The 18,354-nt window shown below is 55.7% G+C and overlaps 2 protein-coding genes, 1 long non-coding RNA gene and 1 other non-coding gene across 9 annotated transcripts in view; 2 read left to right on the top strand and 2 right to left on the bottom strand.

Annotated features, from left to right (window-relative positions):
• Window positions 1-5,460, bottom strand: part of TRAF7 (TNF receptor associated factor 7) — a 36,284-nt gene extending 30,824 nt beyond the window's left edge. For 2 of the 6 annotated variants that reach the window (XM_074841461.1, XM_074841464.1), the window contains exon 1: window positions 5,326-5,457. The gene's annotated coding sequence lies outside the window, so the exon portion shown is untranslated. Of the gene's footprint in view, window positions 1-1,392; window positions 1,504-1,852; window positions 1,950-5,325 lie in introns of those variants that run through there. The other 4 variants (XM_074841466.1, XM_074841462.1, XM_074841465.1 and 1 more) reach the window with 4 other exon arrangements.
• Window positions 5,461-5,617: 157 nt separating this feature from the next.
• Window positions 5,618-6,680, top strand: LOC141930298 (uncharacterized). The gene is made up of 2 exons (XR_012625254.1): window positions 5,618-5,843; window positions 6,044-6,680. It is a non-coding gene; the product is annotated as an uncharacterized LOC141930298 (long non-coding RNA).
• LOC141930558 (small nucleolar RNA SNORD60) lies at window positions 5,886-5,975 on the top strand. The gene has a single exon (XR_012625341.1). It is a non-coding gene; the product is annotated as a small nucleolar RNA SNORD60 (small nucleolar RNA).
• Window positions 6,681-6,984: 304 nt separating the features above from the next.
• The window catches only part of RAB26 (RAB26, member RAS oncogene family), a 32,577-nt gene continuing 21,207 nt past the window's right edge, over window positions 6,985-18,354 (bottom strand). Inside the window, exons 3-9 of the mRNA XM_074841154.1 lie at window positions 14,559-14,600; window positions 12,848-12,914; window positions 12,620-12,672; window positions 10,600-10,665; window positions 10,379-10,435; window positions 9,853-9,929; window positions 6,985-9,553 (exon numbers count right to left, since the gene is read on the bottom strand). Coding sequence (XP_074697255.1) covers window positions 9,451-9,553; window positions 9,853-9,929; window positions 10,379-10,435; window positions 10,600-10,665; window positions 12,620-12,672; window positions 12,848-12,914; window positions 14,559-14,600 — 465 coding nt within the window. The 3' untranslated portion in view covers window positions 6,985-9,450. The remainder of the gene's footprint in view (window positions 9,554-9,852; window positions 9,930-10,378; window positions 10,436-10,599; window positions 10,666-12,619; window positions 12,673-12,847; window positions 12,915-14,558; window positions 14,601-18,354) is intronic.

An 18,354-nucleotide genomic window follows, 5' to 3' on the forward strand; every position in this document is an offset into this window, starting at 1 on the left:
TCCCACCAGAACTGGTGCTAACTGGTGTTCCTCGGCCTTGCTTGACAGAGGGAACAAGTGGGGAACTGCAAGCTAGCTGAGGCTCTGCTGCTGGTTTCCCTGCTGCAATCTGGCCTGCAGGAATGCAGTAGATAGATGGGCTTGCACCTCATTTAACAAACCTCCGAGACATGCCAGGTCAGCAGCAAAGCTGAGATTATGGACAGATTCAGCCTCTGTCCTGGCAGGACAGTACATGAGGAAGCAAAGCCTCTGTGTGGAGGGCTTCAATCCTGGTTGATCAGTCCAGGAGCAGCACAAGCTCACGCAGAAAACCCCTGTACAAACAGATCCCCAGCTCCCTTGCGCACCTCTCACCTCCGCCCCGCGCAGCGCCCACACGAGCACTTCAAGGCTCTGACCAAGAGACTTGCCTATCAAAACCAGAAACTACCCCATCCTCTGCCATCCTAGTCCCACCCTTGGCTGGTAATTACCAAACTTCAAAAGACATCTCTCAGCTGGCCTGGGAAAGGAGTTAAACACCAATAAATGTACTAAGTTTTTAGCAGTTGCTGCACCCCATGTCCCCCAGGGAGCCAGAGGAACACTCACCTGCTGCACCCTCCTTGCCTGGAGCCACCCTGCTAGACCCAAGGCAATCAAAATTTCCTCTCTACTTCTTCCCTCAATTGCTGTGCACTCACCGAGGGCTTTTCAAACTGCTTTGCCTCACAGGTGGCTGCACTTCTCTGGAAAGGTTCAACCACTCCTATCACATTATGGGATTCTTCCCGATTAAAGTCCTAAGAAACCTGAGCCCATAATCATTACCCAAAATGCACAAAGTATCACTTCCACACCCTGTTCCCCCCCTCCCCAACATCCCTCAAAGCTTTAAAACTTCATGCCATGCTCTTGCTTGCCCTCTGGGTGCAATTAGACCACTTTAAAGATCCATCTGAAATGCATCAGCTCCTTCACACACACACACACACACCAAAAAAAAAAAAAAAAAAAAGAAATTCCAGTAAATTTCAGTCACCTGCTTTTTTTTTTTTTTTTTTTTTTTTTTTACAGTTTCCTTGGACTTTGCCACCAAGAACAAGCAGGAGAGCACGATGTAAGAGAGCTACACTCACTGCTAGAGTGTTAACCAGCGACTGAGGAAGGGAGAAAACCGTAGTGCTTTCCAGGTTGCAAGTGAGCTGGGCAAAACACAATCAAACTAGTGACATCCTGCCCTTTGATAAACAAGCACTGCATCCTCGAGTCCGAAAGAGATCAGGGGATGTGGACACTTCCACCCTGGCAAATCTACCGACAGCTTTCAGACAGAGGCACCATTCAGTGTCCCACAACCACCTAACGCCACGCTAGGAAAGCTGTATTTAAATTACTCCCCCAACATACCATTAGCAGCTGTGCTGTAGCCACGATGGCTTAGGATGGAAGGGAGAGGCAGCGAGAAACGCCTCTTCTCACAAACTTGGCTTCTCTGCTCACAACTTTGCTTAAAGAATATTGAGGATTTCCCATTTCTGAAACCACCAGAAACACCTCAGAAAACACTTGCTGAGTTGCTGCACAGTCAAGCCTGCCACATCCTTGCAAAGGTCACTTGGAAGGATCACCAAATCAGCACAATACAGCTCCATCTTGTCGGAGAGGCGACAGGTACCCACGTCTAAACTGGTGTTGGATTTCAGGTACCTCCTGCTTCTTCGCTAAGATCCAGGCACAGGGATGAAAACAGTTCCTCCCTCATTACTGTCCACGACCGCTACAGCACAGCAGCCTCCCGGGGAACACTGCGACACAGCCCTGACACCCAGCACTCAGGGCAAACCACTTTACCCTGGAGAAAACTCACCACCGGCCGTGCAAGCTGGCATGGAGCGGCGAAACCCAACAAGACGCCACCATGACCAAGTTCCTAAGCTTTGGGCAGGCTTTTCCTCGGTCAAAATGTCTCTTCTGCTATCTGTGTGCGTGTATGTGTGTATCGCTCTTAAGTGATGTAAACAGAAAGGCATGCAGAGCAGTGGGCGATATGTAAATTCAGCTGGAAAATCCCACAGCTCAGCCAATCTCTGCTGTGCTGCCTTGCAGCTTTGCCCTGGCTGCTCTGAGAGTGAAGAGGTTTAGTCTAGTGCAGAAAAAACAACCACCCTCTTAGCACACACCGATTTATTCCTCTGATTGGAGAAATCTCCAGGGACAGGACAGTCCATCGCTCACTTTAAAGAGAGTTTGAGTTTCTCACCCTCTCTAGATAGTTCCAAACTATTCATAATACTGAAGATCAAGCAGCCTAACAAACAGCAACACGGTCTTTGCTTGTAGAGACGATCCAGGGAAATCCAGTTAAGTAAGAATTGCCACAGAAAAGGCAGAGCTGGTGAGCAGGGCTCACCTGAAAGACACGCCCTGACGGTGGGGGGACTTCTACTGCTGGGACACCCACCCCACGCAGGAGAACAAGGTGCTCCCACAGCTGAGGCTCTCCCAGGAGCAGGTACTGCAGGGAGAGCTCTCACCTGGCCTCGATACACCTGCAGTTTTCACACCTCATTAAAAACAGCAAGGTAACTCTGCTGAAGCTCTGAACTCAGGCTGCGCTAAGGGCAGAGAGGGAGCAGTCTGTAAGGGGGTACGTTGGGGTTCCACTGCCCTGGACTCCTGGGGGAGATGCTGAGCTTGAAGGAAGGGCAACACGTACCCCTGCGAGCAACCACCAACCTCCACCCTTGTCCCAGGCAGCCGCCACATCCCCCAACCCAGGGGCAAGGGAACGTGCCAGTGCGTGCCTCCTCATGCCCAGGAGTACAGCCAGGGAAGGGAAGGCGAGCGGAAAAATTCTGACAGACTGAACTTGTTCATGTAATCTGAGTATTTAGTGAAACCAGAATGGATTTTCTCTCAAATGCCTTTCTCCTGGCACAGCTGGGCTTGGCTGAGACAACCTGAGAAGCAGGTATGATCATGCTTCCAAAAGCACAACAGTCATGGCTAGCGGGGGCTTGGGAGGTCCCGTGGGACAGGCAAATGCTCAGCCCGTGAGGTGACTAACTGCTGAACGCCAGGTGAAGCTGCAAAACACTCAGCACTGCTCAGGACCAACTCTGGCTGACGTACAGCTCTCAACAGGGTAGAGCGAGCACCAGCACCGTCACACGGTGCTCGGCAACTTCCTAGAGCCTGCAGGCCTCCCTGCAGCTCCAGCACTGGGTTGTGTTTGTGGAGCCCCAAGAAGGGAATGGTTGACTGCAGGAGGGTTTCAACCACAGGCCATAAACTTACCTGTGGTGCTTCACGAGTGGCTTAAGGTCACCTAAGGCTGTGCTGCCACAGGAACGGGCAATTGTGGGCCCAGCCCCACCACTCTCATGCTGCCAAGTGGCTGGTATCACCATGCAATCCCTCAGGGCAGGGAATGAAACTGCCTGAAAACTATGGATTTGTTTGTTTGTTTGTTTTCCCTTGGGTTCAAGCAACATCATGAAAATTCATGTTTGGGTGTTATCAGTGAAGGTACCTGCATTCCCTGACTGAATGTTCTGGTCACTCTGATTCAGCTTAGGCTTCTCACTGCTGCTTGGTAAAATTTAACCTCCTTCATGGTGAAACGTCCCTTTCTGCAGGGCAGTTTCACCTGCAAGTGACCTGCTGCTGCACACTGCAGAAAACTGAACCACAAAGCTGGAGCTTTCTGGCTGGATTTACCCTGTCCCTCCTCAGTGCCCAGGGTGGGGGACCCCACGACTTGGAGGGGGACCTGGCAGACCACAGACAGTTCCCTGCTCCTACAGTGTCCCACATGATGCTTAGGAAATCCAGAAACTCTTTCACCTCCCATGCCCCAGGCGTGCAATGAGGACAGCACCGGCTGTTCCCTTGCCCCTTGTCGACGGTGACAGCCAGGTCTCATGGCCAGTAAATGTCTGTACAGCACTTCACACCATGAAGCCCCAGTTTTTGGTGGTGCACTGGGTTATCTTTCTGTGAACCACCTCCCCTCCTCGCACAGCTCCCAGGGAGCCACGTAAAGGCTGTCATGGAAGTGGTTGACTTTCTCATGCCATTTTCCCTCAGCAAGGGCTTTCTGGAATCGTCCTTCACTCACGCAGCTCGCTCCCTGAAAACCCAACAACGTCGTTGTGGCCATAAGCAAGAGTCACTGACAAACACTCGAAGCCAAAATGCAACAGCTGCTGAAGAGGAGCACTAAGTGCTTCGGACAAACTGAAAAGAATACATCGCTGGGGTGAAAATGCACAAAATTAAAGTGCTGAGATTGAAATAAGGCATTTGGCAACATTGTCAAAGTTGAAAAATAAGTGTTAGACCAGAGTTCTCCACAATACAGCTACCCCCGGGGGGTACAATAGCCTGGACCTGACTTGCTATGTACATATCAAACCCAGCTAACTTATGTACCAGCTTTCTTCTCACACTCATCGGCCCCCAGCAGAGCCCATCTGAGCCGTTGTCTTTCATACCAACAGAGCTCAAAAGCAAGCTGAACTGAAAGAACGCCCTCGCTTCTGGCTTTCACGCAACACAACAGGATCATCGGGTCACAGTCGCGGATCAAACAGGAGAAAAGTGTTTGACAGCAAGTCTGTCAGAGAACAGCAGCTGCGAGCTGGCAGTAGAATAAGGCAGAACTAAACAGCATGTTTGAAATGAGAAGACGGTCACGCATTGCCTGCTGAGATGTGCAATTGTCTTGGGGCAGTTACGGAGATCTACCACCAAATATCCTAAATTGCGTAAGTTGTGAAACCAAAGCACAGGGAAATGAGGTTACTGGGAGATCAAGAGAGAACCATGAGCAACACGTGCCCTAAGTCAGACAAGTAATGGAGCAGAAAAAGACAAAATTAAGCACGCCCCGCTAGAAACAGCAAAAGGAAAGCAGCTGGGGCAAAGAAAGCAGGACTGGGACAGGATTCACCGAAGACCGCACAACACCGGCGGGGATACGCGAGCTCCTCTGCACACCTGAAAAATCACGCCGGGCCCTGCACAGAGTTTAAAAACCACCACACAAACCGCCCAAGGGAGGGGAACGAGGCGGCAGAAGCCACCGCAGCGCTGCCAGGCGGGCGGCAGCCCCCGGAGCTGCTCCGAGCAGCCCTGCAGCTGCCGCAGCCACCTCCCTAGAACGGGACCCCCTCACCCGGGCCACCGCGCAGCCCCTCCGCGGGCTGTCCGGCGCCCCCAGCCCTCACCCTCCCGCCCAGCGCGGCCCTTCCCCTCACAGAGCCCCCTCAGCGCCGGGCCCGGCCGGCTCCCCTCATCCGCGGGGCTCCCCTCAACCCGGCCCAGCCCCGCTCGTACCTGGCAGCAGCGGCGGCGGCCGGAGCGCCGGTGCCCGGCCCCGGCACATCGCGACCCCGGGCCTGCTCCCCCCTGGTCTAGCGGCCCCGCTGCCGCCCGGGCCAGAAGCCCCGCACCCGGCGTTCCCCGGGACTTGTAGTCCGGCGTGTCGCCTTCCGCCCGCTCCTCGCCCGGGTCTCCGTGACGTTAGGACTACAACTCCCAGCATCCCCCGCGGCTGAGCGCTGATTGGCTCTTTCCCAGTCACTCTATGTTACAACCACTGTTGCTACTGGCTCGGCGCGGCCTCCTCCAGGAACCAATCAGACGGCGGCAGACCACCGCCTCGGGCCACGCTGCGCCGCGCCGCGCCATTGGAGCGAGGAAGGGAGGTGACCAATGAGCGCAAGGGGAGGCGGGAGAGCGATCACGCCAACGGCTCGCGACTGGCCATCTCCTCACGCAGCCTGACCAATAGCGACCTGGGGGAAGTTATAAAGGCTGCAGCGGGGGAGGCGCCTGTCCTTTCCCGCCCAGAGGTGAGGGGGAGCGGGTGGCGGCGGGGCCGGTAACGGGGGGCGGGCCGGTGATGATCTTATCTACCTTTCTGACACCTCGTCTGAGGGCGGTGGGTGGCCGCGGCCCCTGCTGACGATCCCCGGCTGAGGCCCGAGGGAGCCGCGGCGGGGCCGGGCGCGGCGGTGCGGCCCGCTCTCACCGCGCTGCCTTCTCTCCTCAGGGCTCGGCGGGAACCGGATCGCACCGGCGAGAACAAGATGGTGGCGGCCTTGAGGGGGTGGTGAGGCGGGGGGGGAGATGAACGGCGGTGTGGGAGGCTTTCCCAGGGCCTGCTTGGGGCGGCCCGGGGACCGGCACCCCCCATGCCCGGAGCCGCCCGCCAGCTCTGCCTGCAGGCGGGGCGGGCAACTCCGGGGGCTTCGGGGAGGTAAAATGCGGCATCGCTTGTTTCTAGCGTACCCTGTGTTCCTGTAAGGTACTGCTGGGATCTGCAGCCGCAGGGGAAGCACGAGTGGGTCGCGGGTGGCTGAAACTGTGGCTGAAACAGCTGCTGTTCAAGGGGTAGCGTAGGCTGCAGGCTCCGGAGCCGAGCAAGCGGTGCAGCTCCGAGTATGACTAAAAAAAGGCGCTCTTAGGGTTGCTGTATCAAACGGGGGAGCTGCTGTTTCTGACGTTGTACAACCTGGGAGTAAGTTTTTAAAACACAAGCAGCAGAACTGCCCAAAGGTGAAGAAATCAAAAGTCATCGACTTTTACTCTACCACATGGGGTAGCTTAAGGTAAACACAGTGGATCTCCATTTGGCTTCTGTATTAGGTCAATTTTATGCCTTACAGATCTAATAAAAGTTTTCAAAAGACTTTTTGCTTCTGTTTTTCACCAATCCCACGGGTAAAGCCACAGACCAACTTCAAACTTTGCATTTGGGCACCCAGCAGACCATTTATACTATTACTATTCACTTTAAGGGAACCAGAGCATCTTAAAACGTGCTGCGGCTTGGCTTAGCCCAGCTCCCTTTTAATTTTTTTCTGGGGGCACTGGAGCACCCAGAGCTGCTAATGGAAGGGTCTAGATGGGTTCAAGAATGGGCTGAACTATGAATAATTAAACAGTGCACGTGTGTATGTTAGATGATCAAAAAAGCCATTGTAGCCACAAAGATTATTAAAAAATTTTTATTAACAGGAATGAAAAGCTGTAAACAAGAGCCAGCAAAAATGAGAAGTTGCATGTAATGCCGAGTCCTCTGGCTTGTTTGAATGCGCTGAACAATTAATTCTTTATCGCTTGGTGGCAGTAAAGGCCCATGTAAGAAGATGCCAAATAACAGTCTGAGGAGGAGCTTTAGGGCGAGGTCAGAGCGCGGGCTTTGGGAGACCAGTCTAGAGGGAACTTGAGACTGGGGGCTGAGTCTGGCTTAAAGTTCAGGTTTAATACCAGAAATGCAGTTGTGATGTCTCTGCTGTAGTAGAGTTGGCTCCCAACAGGCATATCGAAAGTACTCCAAAGGGTAGCATTTACATCTTCCTTATTTAAATTAGTTTTTAAATTGGTTTTGGTCCCACACTGAAGAAGAGTTGGCAGCTGTTTCTTCAAGACAGCGAGATGCAAGGGTGTCCCGCCCTGCCAGGGAGAGGGAAGGCAGCAACCTGATGGGAGTGTTAAGAATATTGCTGCTTATTTTTGCGACTCCCTGTAGCTTCTGGGGCAGCGTGTCCGTGCAGTGACTGGTGCCTCGGGACAGGGGCTGCTGCTGCACCGCTAAGGTCAGGCTTAGAGAAAATAGATCCAAAGTCAGACCTGGGCCCAGGGCAGGTCCTGGAGCTGCCTGACTGCTGTCCCGTGGCTCTGCTGGGCTGGCCCTCCCCTGCACACCTGCGATACCAAAATACTGGTACTTAGGTACTTAGCACACTTAGGGACTGCACAAAATCCCACTTTTCTTTTTTTCTTCACCTCAGCCAGCAAGCGTGTGCTACGCAGCCCAGAAGGAGAAGGGAGGTGGCTCTAAGATAAGCAGCTTCGTGTAGGAGACAAGGTCAGGCAGCAGTCGTGGGAGCACAGTGAAGCTCACCAAAGCAGCGGGAAACAGTGAGTTTTACAGATTCCTCTGTGCTTCTTGACAGTGCCCAAGCAACTTTCAGAGCCTTCCCTGTGTGCTGCTGCTACTTGCAAACAGATTTAAAAGTGTGCTTGTAGCAGGCGTTGCCACCTCTTAGAGCGGGTGAAGGTAAAGAGAGTTGTTGCAGTTATTTCAGAGAAAGTCTTGGATTTTAGGATCCTTGTTCATACTGTTGTGGTGCAATAACAGGTGAGCTGCTCATTTTCCTGTAGCTCTGAGGAGTCCCTGCCTGCCTGAATCCCAGCGGTAGCTGCAGGGGGGTCTTTGTGAAGGGCTGGAGCTAACACCCCCAGCAAAACATGGGGTAGGGGCATCTGAACTAACTGCTGAGAGAGCTGGGGAGCGAAGGATGAGTTATTTTAAACGGTCAATTTAGGGCAGTGCGGGGAAGTTCAGTGTAGCGGGCACCTGGAATTTTCAAATTAGAAAACTGCCAAAGGCCAAACACTTGATCCAGAATCAAATTTGTACTTAGAAGTGCAGCTTGTTTTAAAAAAAAAAAAAAAAAAACAAAGCCAAATGCCTGACACAGACCAAAGGGGTGAGGAGTCCATTGAACAGAGCTGGCAGGAGAGTCTGAAACCTGTAAAATCAATGCCTACAGCATTCCCCCCAGCTTTCTTCAGTTAAAAGAAAGAGCTGTCCCAAGAGAACTTTGAAGATATCAAAGCACTGTTGCAGTCTAAAAACGCTATCATCACACTTACATGAAGGTATTTAGAATAAGCTGCAATACATCAGATTTTTTTCTGAATTAAAGTACCAGAAACGGCAGAAGTAAGAGAACCAAAGCCTTTACCGAACAGATGAACATTCAGGAAATCTTTGTACAACAGAAGGTTAGCAGGAGCTTACTCAGACCGACAGCTAAGCTCTTGTCTTCTGAGGGGAAGAGGAGAAACCCTCATCGGGGAGGTGTGTCACACCACATGAAAGATGGACAGACAGAAGTAAGCAACTACAAAACTGGTTGCCTTGAAAACAAGTCTTCCTTGTGTGCCCCAGGCTCTGAATTCCAGGTACGCGGGAAAGAAAAGGGAATTTGGGGCTTTTTCCTACCCAGATATTTGGTGGGGAGAAGCGTTCATTGCCCTTAATCACACTGTAATTCTTACTAACGTTAAAGAAGCCTCATAATGCTCCTGGCTGGAATGGTGGAAACAGCCCCAGGGGGCACAACAGGAGACCCCAGCCCGCTCCCCTCCCGAACGAGCGGCTGCGAGCCGGGTGGGAGCGACTGGCCAGGGAAGCCGGAGGGCTCGCGGTGCGGATGGATGCGGTGGGGGCTCGGGGAGCAGCGCCCGGCACGTGGCTGCAGCACGGCCAGCGCCCGCCTCAGCCCAGAGAGCTTTTTCTGCTGCTGCTTCTTCCATTCCCCACGTCTGGGCTCACCTTTTAGGCAGATACAGACACGACAGACAGACATGCACACGTTGTCCACGAGGAGAGAGCGCAGCGCACAAACACTTGGCATGAGTCTCTGTACAAATGCACCGAGCGCATTAGGACCTGCAGCAGCCCGAGCCTCTCACTTCCTTCTTCACGTAGTCGTGGAGCTTGAATTTGGGCTCGTTGGGCAGCTTCATGGACCTGTGCTTCAGTTCTCTGCGGGAAAGGGAAAAACGCATTACTTTTCTGCCTGGTGAATTCTCTCCCTACGCTGCCTGTTTCTAAGCTGCCTGGCCCAGCTCAGTTGAACTCAGCCTAGCCTAGATAGTTTGCTAAAGCTCCTCCTGATGAGACATTTCATATCTCATGCGAGATGGCAAGTACTTGCCAGCACAAAGCTGAAGGTGGCAGCCCAGGGAGTGAAAAAGCTGGGTGCTGGTGCCAAGCCTTTCTCTTAGTCTGCTGGCCCCACCGCGGGAGAGGTACCCAGCACGGCCACCACACCACTCACTTACTTTGCGATGGCTGTGAAGGCTAATTCAACATTGAGGCCGCTTTTTGCGCTGGTCTCCATGAAGGGCACTCCATACTCCTGCGGGACAAGACACACCAGCCTCAGAAATGTCACTCGGCGTGGTCCCGGGGTGCCCCGGCTCGCGCTGAGCCCCGGCTGACGTCGGTGCCTGCCGTGGGAACTCGTACCCCACCCTGGGAGAGGAGCTCTGCCGCGGTGGGCGGGAAGAGCTGAGCCCTCATTCACAGCTCGGGTGTTTCTTACGCAGCTTCAGAAATTATTTTTGAGGACAGTGAAGTGAAAAACATTAATGGAAGCTTACAGGAAGAAGAGCGGATGAGGAGGAAGAGGAAAGCAAGACATGGGAAGAAAAGCAAAGGGCTTCCAGATGTATTTTGGGTCAGACTGGGCTCCAGTTTAACCATTTCACCAGGGTCCATCATCGAGTACACATTGGCACGCTCGCACGTCCCCGGTCAGGTCACGTAACACCGGCTGCCACCGCAGCAGACAGACATCTCACCTACCTTGGCTAATTTTTCTCCATCTTCCCTTTTCACCACTCTGTCCTGGGCTGAATCCACCTGCCGACAGGAATGGCCAAGAGCAATTTGGGATGATTCGGAAGGTCACCAGCAGGCAACCCCCATGTCCCCTCATGCCCTCCCAAGCTCCCCTGCCCGCGGCTCCGTCGTGGGACCGTTGGGAGGAAGAGGAGGCTCTGGTGAAGCCGTGGAGCTGGGCTCACCTTATTTCCCAGTAACATGAGGACCACATCTTGCTGCGCGTATTCGTGAATCTCTGTCAGCCAAGCCTGGAGGGAGTGAGACAGAGAAAGGGGTTAGCACAGCCCCAGGGGAGGAGGAGGAGGAGCAGGATGGGGTGCTGCCCCAGTCCTGGGCACTCTGTGGGGAACACTGCTGTCCCCGAGCAATGCTGGGGGCGATATGTGGACACAGGGAGGGGGTGGCTGGGGGTTAGATGGAAAACAAAAACCCTGTGGGACCCCGCTTTGGCTGCTGACAATTTTCAAGGCTACCAGCAGCCTTTCAGCCCTGCTGCCTTCTTCGTCTGACTGCGGACGCTTGTAGGACTTTCACCCAAATTCCCCCTCGGTTGGGACATTAAGACTAAACCTTTCTGGAGGATAAGGCTGAGGGTTTGCTCCGGGACGAGGCCCCCACCCGTGTCCTGCCCCTGTGCCGAGCGCACTCATCCCGGCAGGCGGCTGAACCTGCCTCCCCAAACCATGGGCTGACTTCCCTACCCTCTCATCCAACCTAATCTAATCAAATTTGCCCTAATTCCCTGTAATCCCTGACCCTGCTGCCTGTGCCCCAGCTCTGAGCACCAGCTCTGGGCTCATGGCAAAGCGCTGGCCAACGGGGCTGTGTTACCCAGCAGCGTGAAAGCTCCAAGTGGGTTTTCTGTCTCACTGCAGGATCACAACCTCAGCACAGACCCGCAGCCCGGGGAGCGACCGGCACTCGCTCTCTGTTAGGCCCAGCAGCTCCTCGAGCCATCCAGCTCCCCAGGCTGGAAAATGCCACTGCTGGGGCTGGTCCCAGCTTGCAGGAAACATTCCCAGTGCTATGGGAGCAGGGTGGCAGGACATGCCCCGTCCCCTGCCACGGGATGGATGTGAGGAAGTATTTCTTTGCAGAACGGGTTGTTGGGCGTTGGAATGGGCTGCCCAGGGCAGGGGGGGAGTCCCCATCCCTGGAGGGGTTGAAGAGTCAGGCTGACCCAGAGCTGAGGGATCTGGTGGAGTTGGGAACGGTCAGTGTGAGGTTCATGGTTGGACTGGAGGAGCTTCAAGGTCTTTTCCAACTGAGATGATTCTGGGATTCTGGGACTGCGGGGCCACCAACAGAAGGATGCTCTGGACAGGGACAGCTCCAGCCAGCCAGGCCCAGGGGGGTCAGGGGTGTGCAGGACTCCCCAGGAGCTCCCCACCCTGGGGTGTTAATGCCACATGGCTATTGAACAGGGTGTTTTTGCAGACACACAGCGTGCTCACCACAGACGCACACCGTGTACTCCATGTCTGGGACATGAGCAATTAACATCCTATTCATTCAGGGCTAATTGCTCCCAGCAGAGCTGGCGGTGGCATAGGTGGCCCCCAGTACCCGCGCGGGGCGAGGGGAGGGGATGCCAAGGCCACATCCTCCTGCCCCCCACACTACGTGCTCGTGGGCAGCGTTTGCTCTCCCCCACCTCTGCCAGATCCCACTCCCCAGCACCCCTGAAGCACCCGCGTGGGGGCTCAGCATCAGCCGGGGGGGCCTGGTCTGCAGGGAGGGGGCACAGGGACCCCCACAAAAGCCAGCAGGAAGGGCAGGGCTGCTGGGGGCGGGGAGCATGCAGCAGGATGCGACCCTCTGCCCTGGCCACAGTTGGTCCCATTGGGACCCGAAGGCACAGAGGAGGACCTCGCTCAGTAAATCTGTCCGTGCGCATTTACCGGAGCGAGTTCTCCAGCCGGTGCTGTAATTACTGCGTTAATTGGCCAGTGAAGTGACACCATCACCCCTTTTATTTGCTATGAAGGGGAAAACCTCTGCCCGTCCTGTGGTGCCCTCGCAGGCGGACCCGCCGTCGGGTGCTCGCCATTACCTGCAGCCCTTCTGGAAACGATCCCGGTTCCCACCTCCAACACACATCCCCCGCAGCACCTACCCGCTCCCCGGGGCCAACCCGCACCCGCCACCCAGCCCGTGGCACCCGTGGGGTGGGCAGGAGGGGCCCGGGGGTGCCGCCGTTACCTGGATGTTGTCGAAGGACGCTTTGTTGGTGACATCGTAGAGCAGGAGCAGGGCTGCGGAGAGAGGGACGGTGCGTTAGTGCTGGGCAGGAGCGTGGCCAAGCGGAGCCTTGGCGGCTGCTTCCGACGGGGAAACAGCTCCCGGTGCTTCCCGACTCACCCGGGCTGGCGTTGCGGCTCGGGAGGGGGCTGCTCCCCCACCCCGGGAAGCAGAGGTGGCCGTGCTTACCGTGGGCGTCCCGGTAGTAGGCGTGGGTGACGCTGCGGAAGCGCTCCTGCCCGGCCGTGTCCCAGATCTGGAAGGCAGACAGGAGCAGAGGGGTCAGCCATGGGCTGAGAGACCCCTCTGGAGGGAACTGAAGGAATTAACGCCTCAAACATTCATCGGCGCAGAAAACCTCAAGGTCGAGCTGTGGCCTTTGTGATTAGGCTAAAGAATGTCACACAAGGAGGCATGGAGGGTATTGAAGGGTGCACACCCCCACCCCCCCCACCCCCCCCCGCGATTGTATTGACAAACTCCTGAGATAAACCTCAAAGCAGGGAAACGTGGGCTGAGTGAAACCAGGTGTTCAGGTGAAAGGCCTGATAAGAGGTGAGCATCCTGCCCCAGAAGCTGGATGATTGTTCAAGAAACAGGAAAGGCAGCAAAAATCTGTGGGAACTGAGGGAAAAATAAAGGTGGAAGTGGTGAGCATGACCACCGACTCAACCGGATGAGGGGGCTGGTGCATCCCACTCCCCCTCAATGCGTGTGCAGAACCCCTGCTCCTCCTTTTTCCTCGTCTCTCATGGAAATGAGTTCATGGAATATCTACCTTTCCTCATCTAGTATGCAAATCAGCTGATAAAATGAACTTAAAAGGCGACAGGAAACTTTGCTGGGTGTGCACCCACCACCCGAGATCACCGGACCTGTGACAACGCTGGAGCCAGGGGTGATGATCCAGATTCTTTGACTCTCCTTCCTTTTCTTTCCTTTCTTTTCTTTCTTACAGATTTACAATAGACCACATCACTCATTATCCTTTTCCAAGTTTAAGCCGTTTCTACCACAAATAAAACATTTTAACTGGTTGGTTGGTGTCATTTCACCTTAATTGAACCCGATGGGATCACAGAACCTTTACAACTCTCTGGGCTCGCAGTGCGGGTCGTGACACCCACCCAGCACCAAAACCAGCACCAAACCAGCCGGCACGGTGCGACCCCAGGAACCTCCTTCAGCCTTTTGCTTCTAGGGACAGCAATAGGAAAAATGACAGGGGTGATAATATTGAAGCGGCACCTCCCCGCTCCTCAGCACGCGGAGACGATGGTGCGTGGCAAAGGGCTCCCGACGTGTCCCTTAATCGGAAAAATCCATCCAGCAGATGGATGCGTGGGGACCCGCTAATTTAATTTATCAGTTTTTAATGCAGCGATTCGTTTGCCGAGTGCCACGCTGCTGTCGGGGGAAGATCAGTGCTAATGTCGTTACTGAGCTCCTGGCAGAGGGGTTGGGGGGGCTGGAGCGGCTCTGGGTGCAGGGGGACACCAGAGCTGCGTGTCCCGCAGGCTGGATGTGGCTGAGGCCGGGGACATGGATCCCTTCCGAGGATCTCGGTCCCTCTCACTCTCCTCTGGCCCTTCCAAAGCAGGAGCTCCCTGGAAGTGCCGGACAAACCCCACGGGTGCGGCTCCGGCTGCTGTCACGGAGCGGTGAGGAGGTGGGTGGGCTGGGACGGGGGGGGGGTCACTGCGGCCAGGACAGCCCCCACCCTCGGGGACAGAGCACCTGAAAGCGCTCCTAAGGCTGTCCCGGGGCGGGAGACGAGACGGCAAAGGATGGAGATGGGGGAATCGATTCTGGGGTGCTCCTATGCTGAGGGGCTTTGCCCAACCCCAAACACCCATGGTGGGGGGGTGAGGGAGCTGCTACCAGGGCCACGGGGACGTACCTGCAGCTTCACCTTCACCCCATCCACCGTCAGCACCTTATTCTGAAAGAGAAGAGAAGAGAAAGGGCGGTGAGGGACCCCGGGGAGACACGAGCACCCTGGCCCCCCATCCCGGGCGGCGTTTCCTCCTGAACCCTCGGGCTGATCTCCTCTCCCCGCTTTTTGAAACGTTGCTCCATTTGCGCCGTGGCCCAGCCAGGAGATCCCTCCCCGCATCTGCTGCGAGCTACATCTGTTTGGATGCTTAAATCCTCGTGTCTGCGAGGCTGATTTAGTGCAGCGTGGGGCTCAGGCTAAAGGACCTCTGGCAATAAATTAATGAGCGTCAGCATCCCATCTTAATGGCCTTCAAAAGAGACAGCCAGCTACTCCATATTCAGTCAGCAACTTAAAAATAACTCCTCTTCCTGCTGTTTGTACCCGTTTTTCTCCCAGTGAGCACCGGTTTCTCTCTCAGTTTTGTGGGGGTTTTTTTTCCCATTTTGCTTGGTTTTAGCAGGAAAGGTAGGAAGGAGGAGGAGAGGGGGCAGTGCCCCTCTGTGCTGCCCTGCGGGGTTTTCCCCAAAGCCAACAGGAAACTTTTTGTGCCCGCCTGAAGCGTGTCCTGGCTGAGCAGTGCGGGGCCGCGGGGGGAGCCCATCGGTTGGGTGGCTGTGTCAGCCAGCAAGGGCAGGGGACGGGTCCTGACGGCGTCCCAGAGCCACTGCTGGCCTGGCGAGCTCCAAACATTAATCAAACGCAATCCTAAAGACCTGGCAGTCCCAGGGGAAGGAGCAGAGATTCATTTGCCTGTGAGATCCCCAGAAATTAACTCAGGGATTAGGAGGATGTGATGAAAACACGGCCAGGAACTGTGCACCGGCAGGACAGGGCAGCCCCTTGCTGCTCTGGTGATGACGGATTTAAATCCCCTTTGCTCCGGAGCAGGTGTGGGGTGCTCTCCCCTCCCCAGGCGCACGACCGTGGCACAACCAGGGCTGCCCTGACCTTGACCTTCCCCGGCTCTGCCCCAGCTCACCCCTGCCCAGCACCGGACTCGCCACCAGCTCCAGTGCCACCAAAACCCTCCCAGGCAACGGTGGCACACGCGTGCCAAGAGCCACCCCTGCGCATCCCACACCGCTCGGCACCAAGTACTGGGCACCTCGGGATGCTGGTGCCCGGCATCACCATGCCAGGACGGTGCCGATGAGGCTCTTCGTTGCTGTTTTCATGTTTTTAATCAGTGCAGAGGGAGCATCTCGGCTCCTGCCCATCTACGCTCGCCGAACAGAGAGGATACGGGTGAGGAGGAGAGGGCAGGAGTGAGCCAGAGCGCTAAATTTACACAGTCTGCTAAAGCAGGCGCAGGGGAGATGATCGCGGTTTATAAATACCTTCAAAGGCAGCGACCGAGACGAGGGAGCGAAGTGATTCACAGCCTGGGAGCGGTAAAAATAGGCAGCCAGGCTGTGGGGTGGGGGAGCCGAAAGCGCTTGGGGACCCGGCCAGGGGTCGGGACCAGCTCACTGTGCCGAGGCTTTCCCCGGAGCCGCTGAAGGCTTTAAGTGCTTAAAACCGAGGGTCCCCGCTGCCCTGAGGGGCTCCCTGGCACCCGAGCGAGCGTGGCCACAAGCCCTTGCCCGGGTGGAAACACGTCACGGTGATCAGCGCTGAGAAAACCCGAGTGGAGGAGCTGCACCTTCACCATCATCCCAGCGGATGGAGAACGGCGCCGCCAGGCACCCGTTTCGTGGGCGAGACGGGGCGGATTTCCCTCCTGCAGCAGATCTGCTTTCTGAGCTCATCTCGTCCTCCAAAACCCCGGGTCCTACCTACAGGTCCCGGTGCCACGCTGGAGGCACCAGCACATCCCGCAAGGCGCAGGGGCTGGGAGCCCCCGGCTCCGCACCCGTGTGATGCTCATCCGAACGCCGTCCCCAGCCGGTGGCAACCAGCTGCCGAAGCCACCTGCCAGGGACCGCGCCAGGGACACCGTGCCAGGAGCTGCCGAGGAAGGAAAACGCTTTGCGCTTCCCCGTTGTGCCCCGGAGCACCCAGCTGCTCCAGATCTCGGCACGAGCACCAGGAGCCCTCCCAGGGGATGAAGACGCTTGGTGTGATGGATAATGACAAGGGATGAGGACACCGGGAGCTTCACATTAAAATAGGCACCAAACGAGCGCCCTTCCACAGCTAAACCAGCACCTCCTGCTCGGAGGAGAGCGTGCGCCGAGGGGCGGCTGTGCCCGGGCATGTGGCCACGTCCCCACCGTAGCCACGTCCCCACCGTGGCCGTGCTTCGAGGGTGACCGGATGGAAGGAGGGCGAACATGGCCCTAGCCCTGAGCACGGACCAGCCGAGCCGAAGTGATCACAAAGCATCTGGTGAGCAGCCGAAAAAGCTGAACCTCTGAGGCATCGACCTCCACTTCAGGAGCTTAATTAACAGCGAAGCTGGCAGCAGCAGGATTCACACTAATTACGACTGACCTACATTTTAGGGGCGGGGAAAAGGCTTAATTAAAGTCTGCGTGTGGACCCAGGTGCTGCTGGACCAGGCTGGGGAAAAAAACTGGCTTCCCCAGGGTTTAGGTGTGGAACAGAGCAGTGTCTCCTGCCTGCATCCCTGCCTGCCCCCAAGCACAGGGCGGCTGCAAAACGTGGGTGAAGAAACGGAGTAGAAGGTGGGAGGAGTGGGGTAAGAAAAGGCAGAGGCTGCTGCCAGCGGCACGCAACGGCTCCCGCCGGTGCCACGTGAACCAGATGCCCAAGTCTTCCCCCATACCACAGCTAATAGACTTTCTAGCATCCAATTATTCTTTTTTTAAGAAGCTGCAGTTCAATTCCATACTCGCAGCCCTCCAAAGGCACAGCTGGGGGGTTTAACTACTAATAAGCATCCAAAGACAAAGCCAAGACGTGTGTCAATGCGCTGACACACAAAATACACTGCCAGGCCTGATGGTGACGAGGGGTTGTGTTGCTCAGGGTTTGTTCTTAATCTTGCACAGTTTAATATAATAGAGGTAATACTCACAGCAGGCCACCCGCTATGCAAAAGCAGGCAGGAAAGCCATCCCCGCAACTCAGCTCTGTTGTCGCCCTTTGCAATTTCAGTTTTTATGTGTCCTTTTTCCTGGGGCGTTGACAATGTTATTAAAATATCTTCTAGCAGGGGCTGCAGTGGATTGCCTGGAGTGCTTTTGTTGGAGGAACATGATGCTCGTAAGTTAAATAATCCTCAGGATGTCAGATAAATAAAGTTGGAACCTTGCAGATGCAGGAAAAATTAAATTACCAAGTGCAGATGGTCCTCAATTAAGAGCAGCATTATCAAGACACCAACGGCCCTGCTGGCTGCAGCCCCGGCACGATTCCACCCCGGCGACGGCAGGAGAGCGGCCATTTGGAGACAGAGAGGAGGGAGGGGAAGGTGCCTGTGATGGAGCGAAACCGCGCTGCTCCCCGAAACACGCACCCGGTGACAGACAAGGGTCCCCCTCCCAAGCCCAGTGCCCCCGCCGCCGGCCTGCTGCCCTGCGCTGCTCCCAGGTCAGCTGTGACCAGCTGCAGTTTGGGAAATGCCACTCGCCCAGTCCACGGGATCCCCTCGGTGCCAGTGAACCGCCCCGGGAGCGACCGGCACATCCCGGCCTGTCTGCAGGCGCTGGAGCCCACGTCAGTGAAAGCTGCAGCGTAACCCGGGGTCAGTAACCGCACCGCAGCCCGGCCTCCCCCCAGCTTTTCCACGCATTAACTCATTAACGAAAGCCTTAGAACATTAAATAAGATACATGGATTAACCCGCCTCACA

This window comes from Strix aluco, chromosome 15, assembly GCF_031877795.1.
Source record: "Strix aluco isolate bStrAlu1 chromosome 15, bStrAlu1.hap1, whole genome shotgun sequence".
In the NCBI taxonomy this organism is placed as follows: domain Eukaryota; kingdom Metazoa; phylum Chordata; class Aves; order Strigiformes; family Strigidae; genus Strix; species Strix aluco.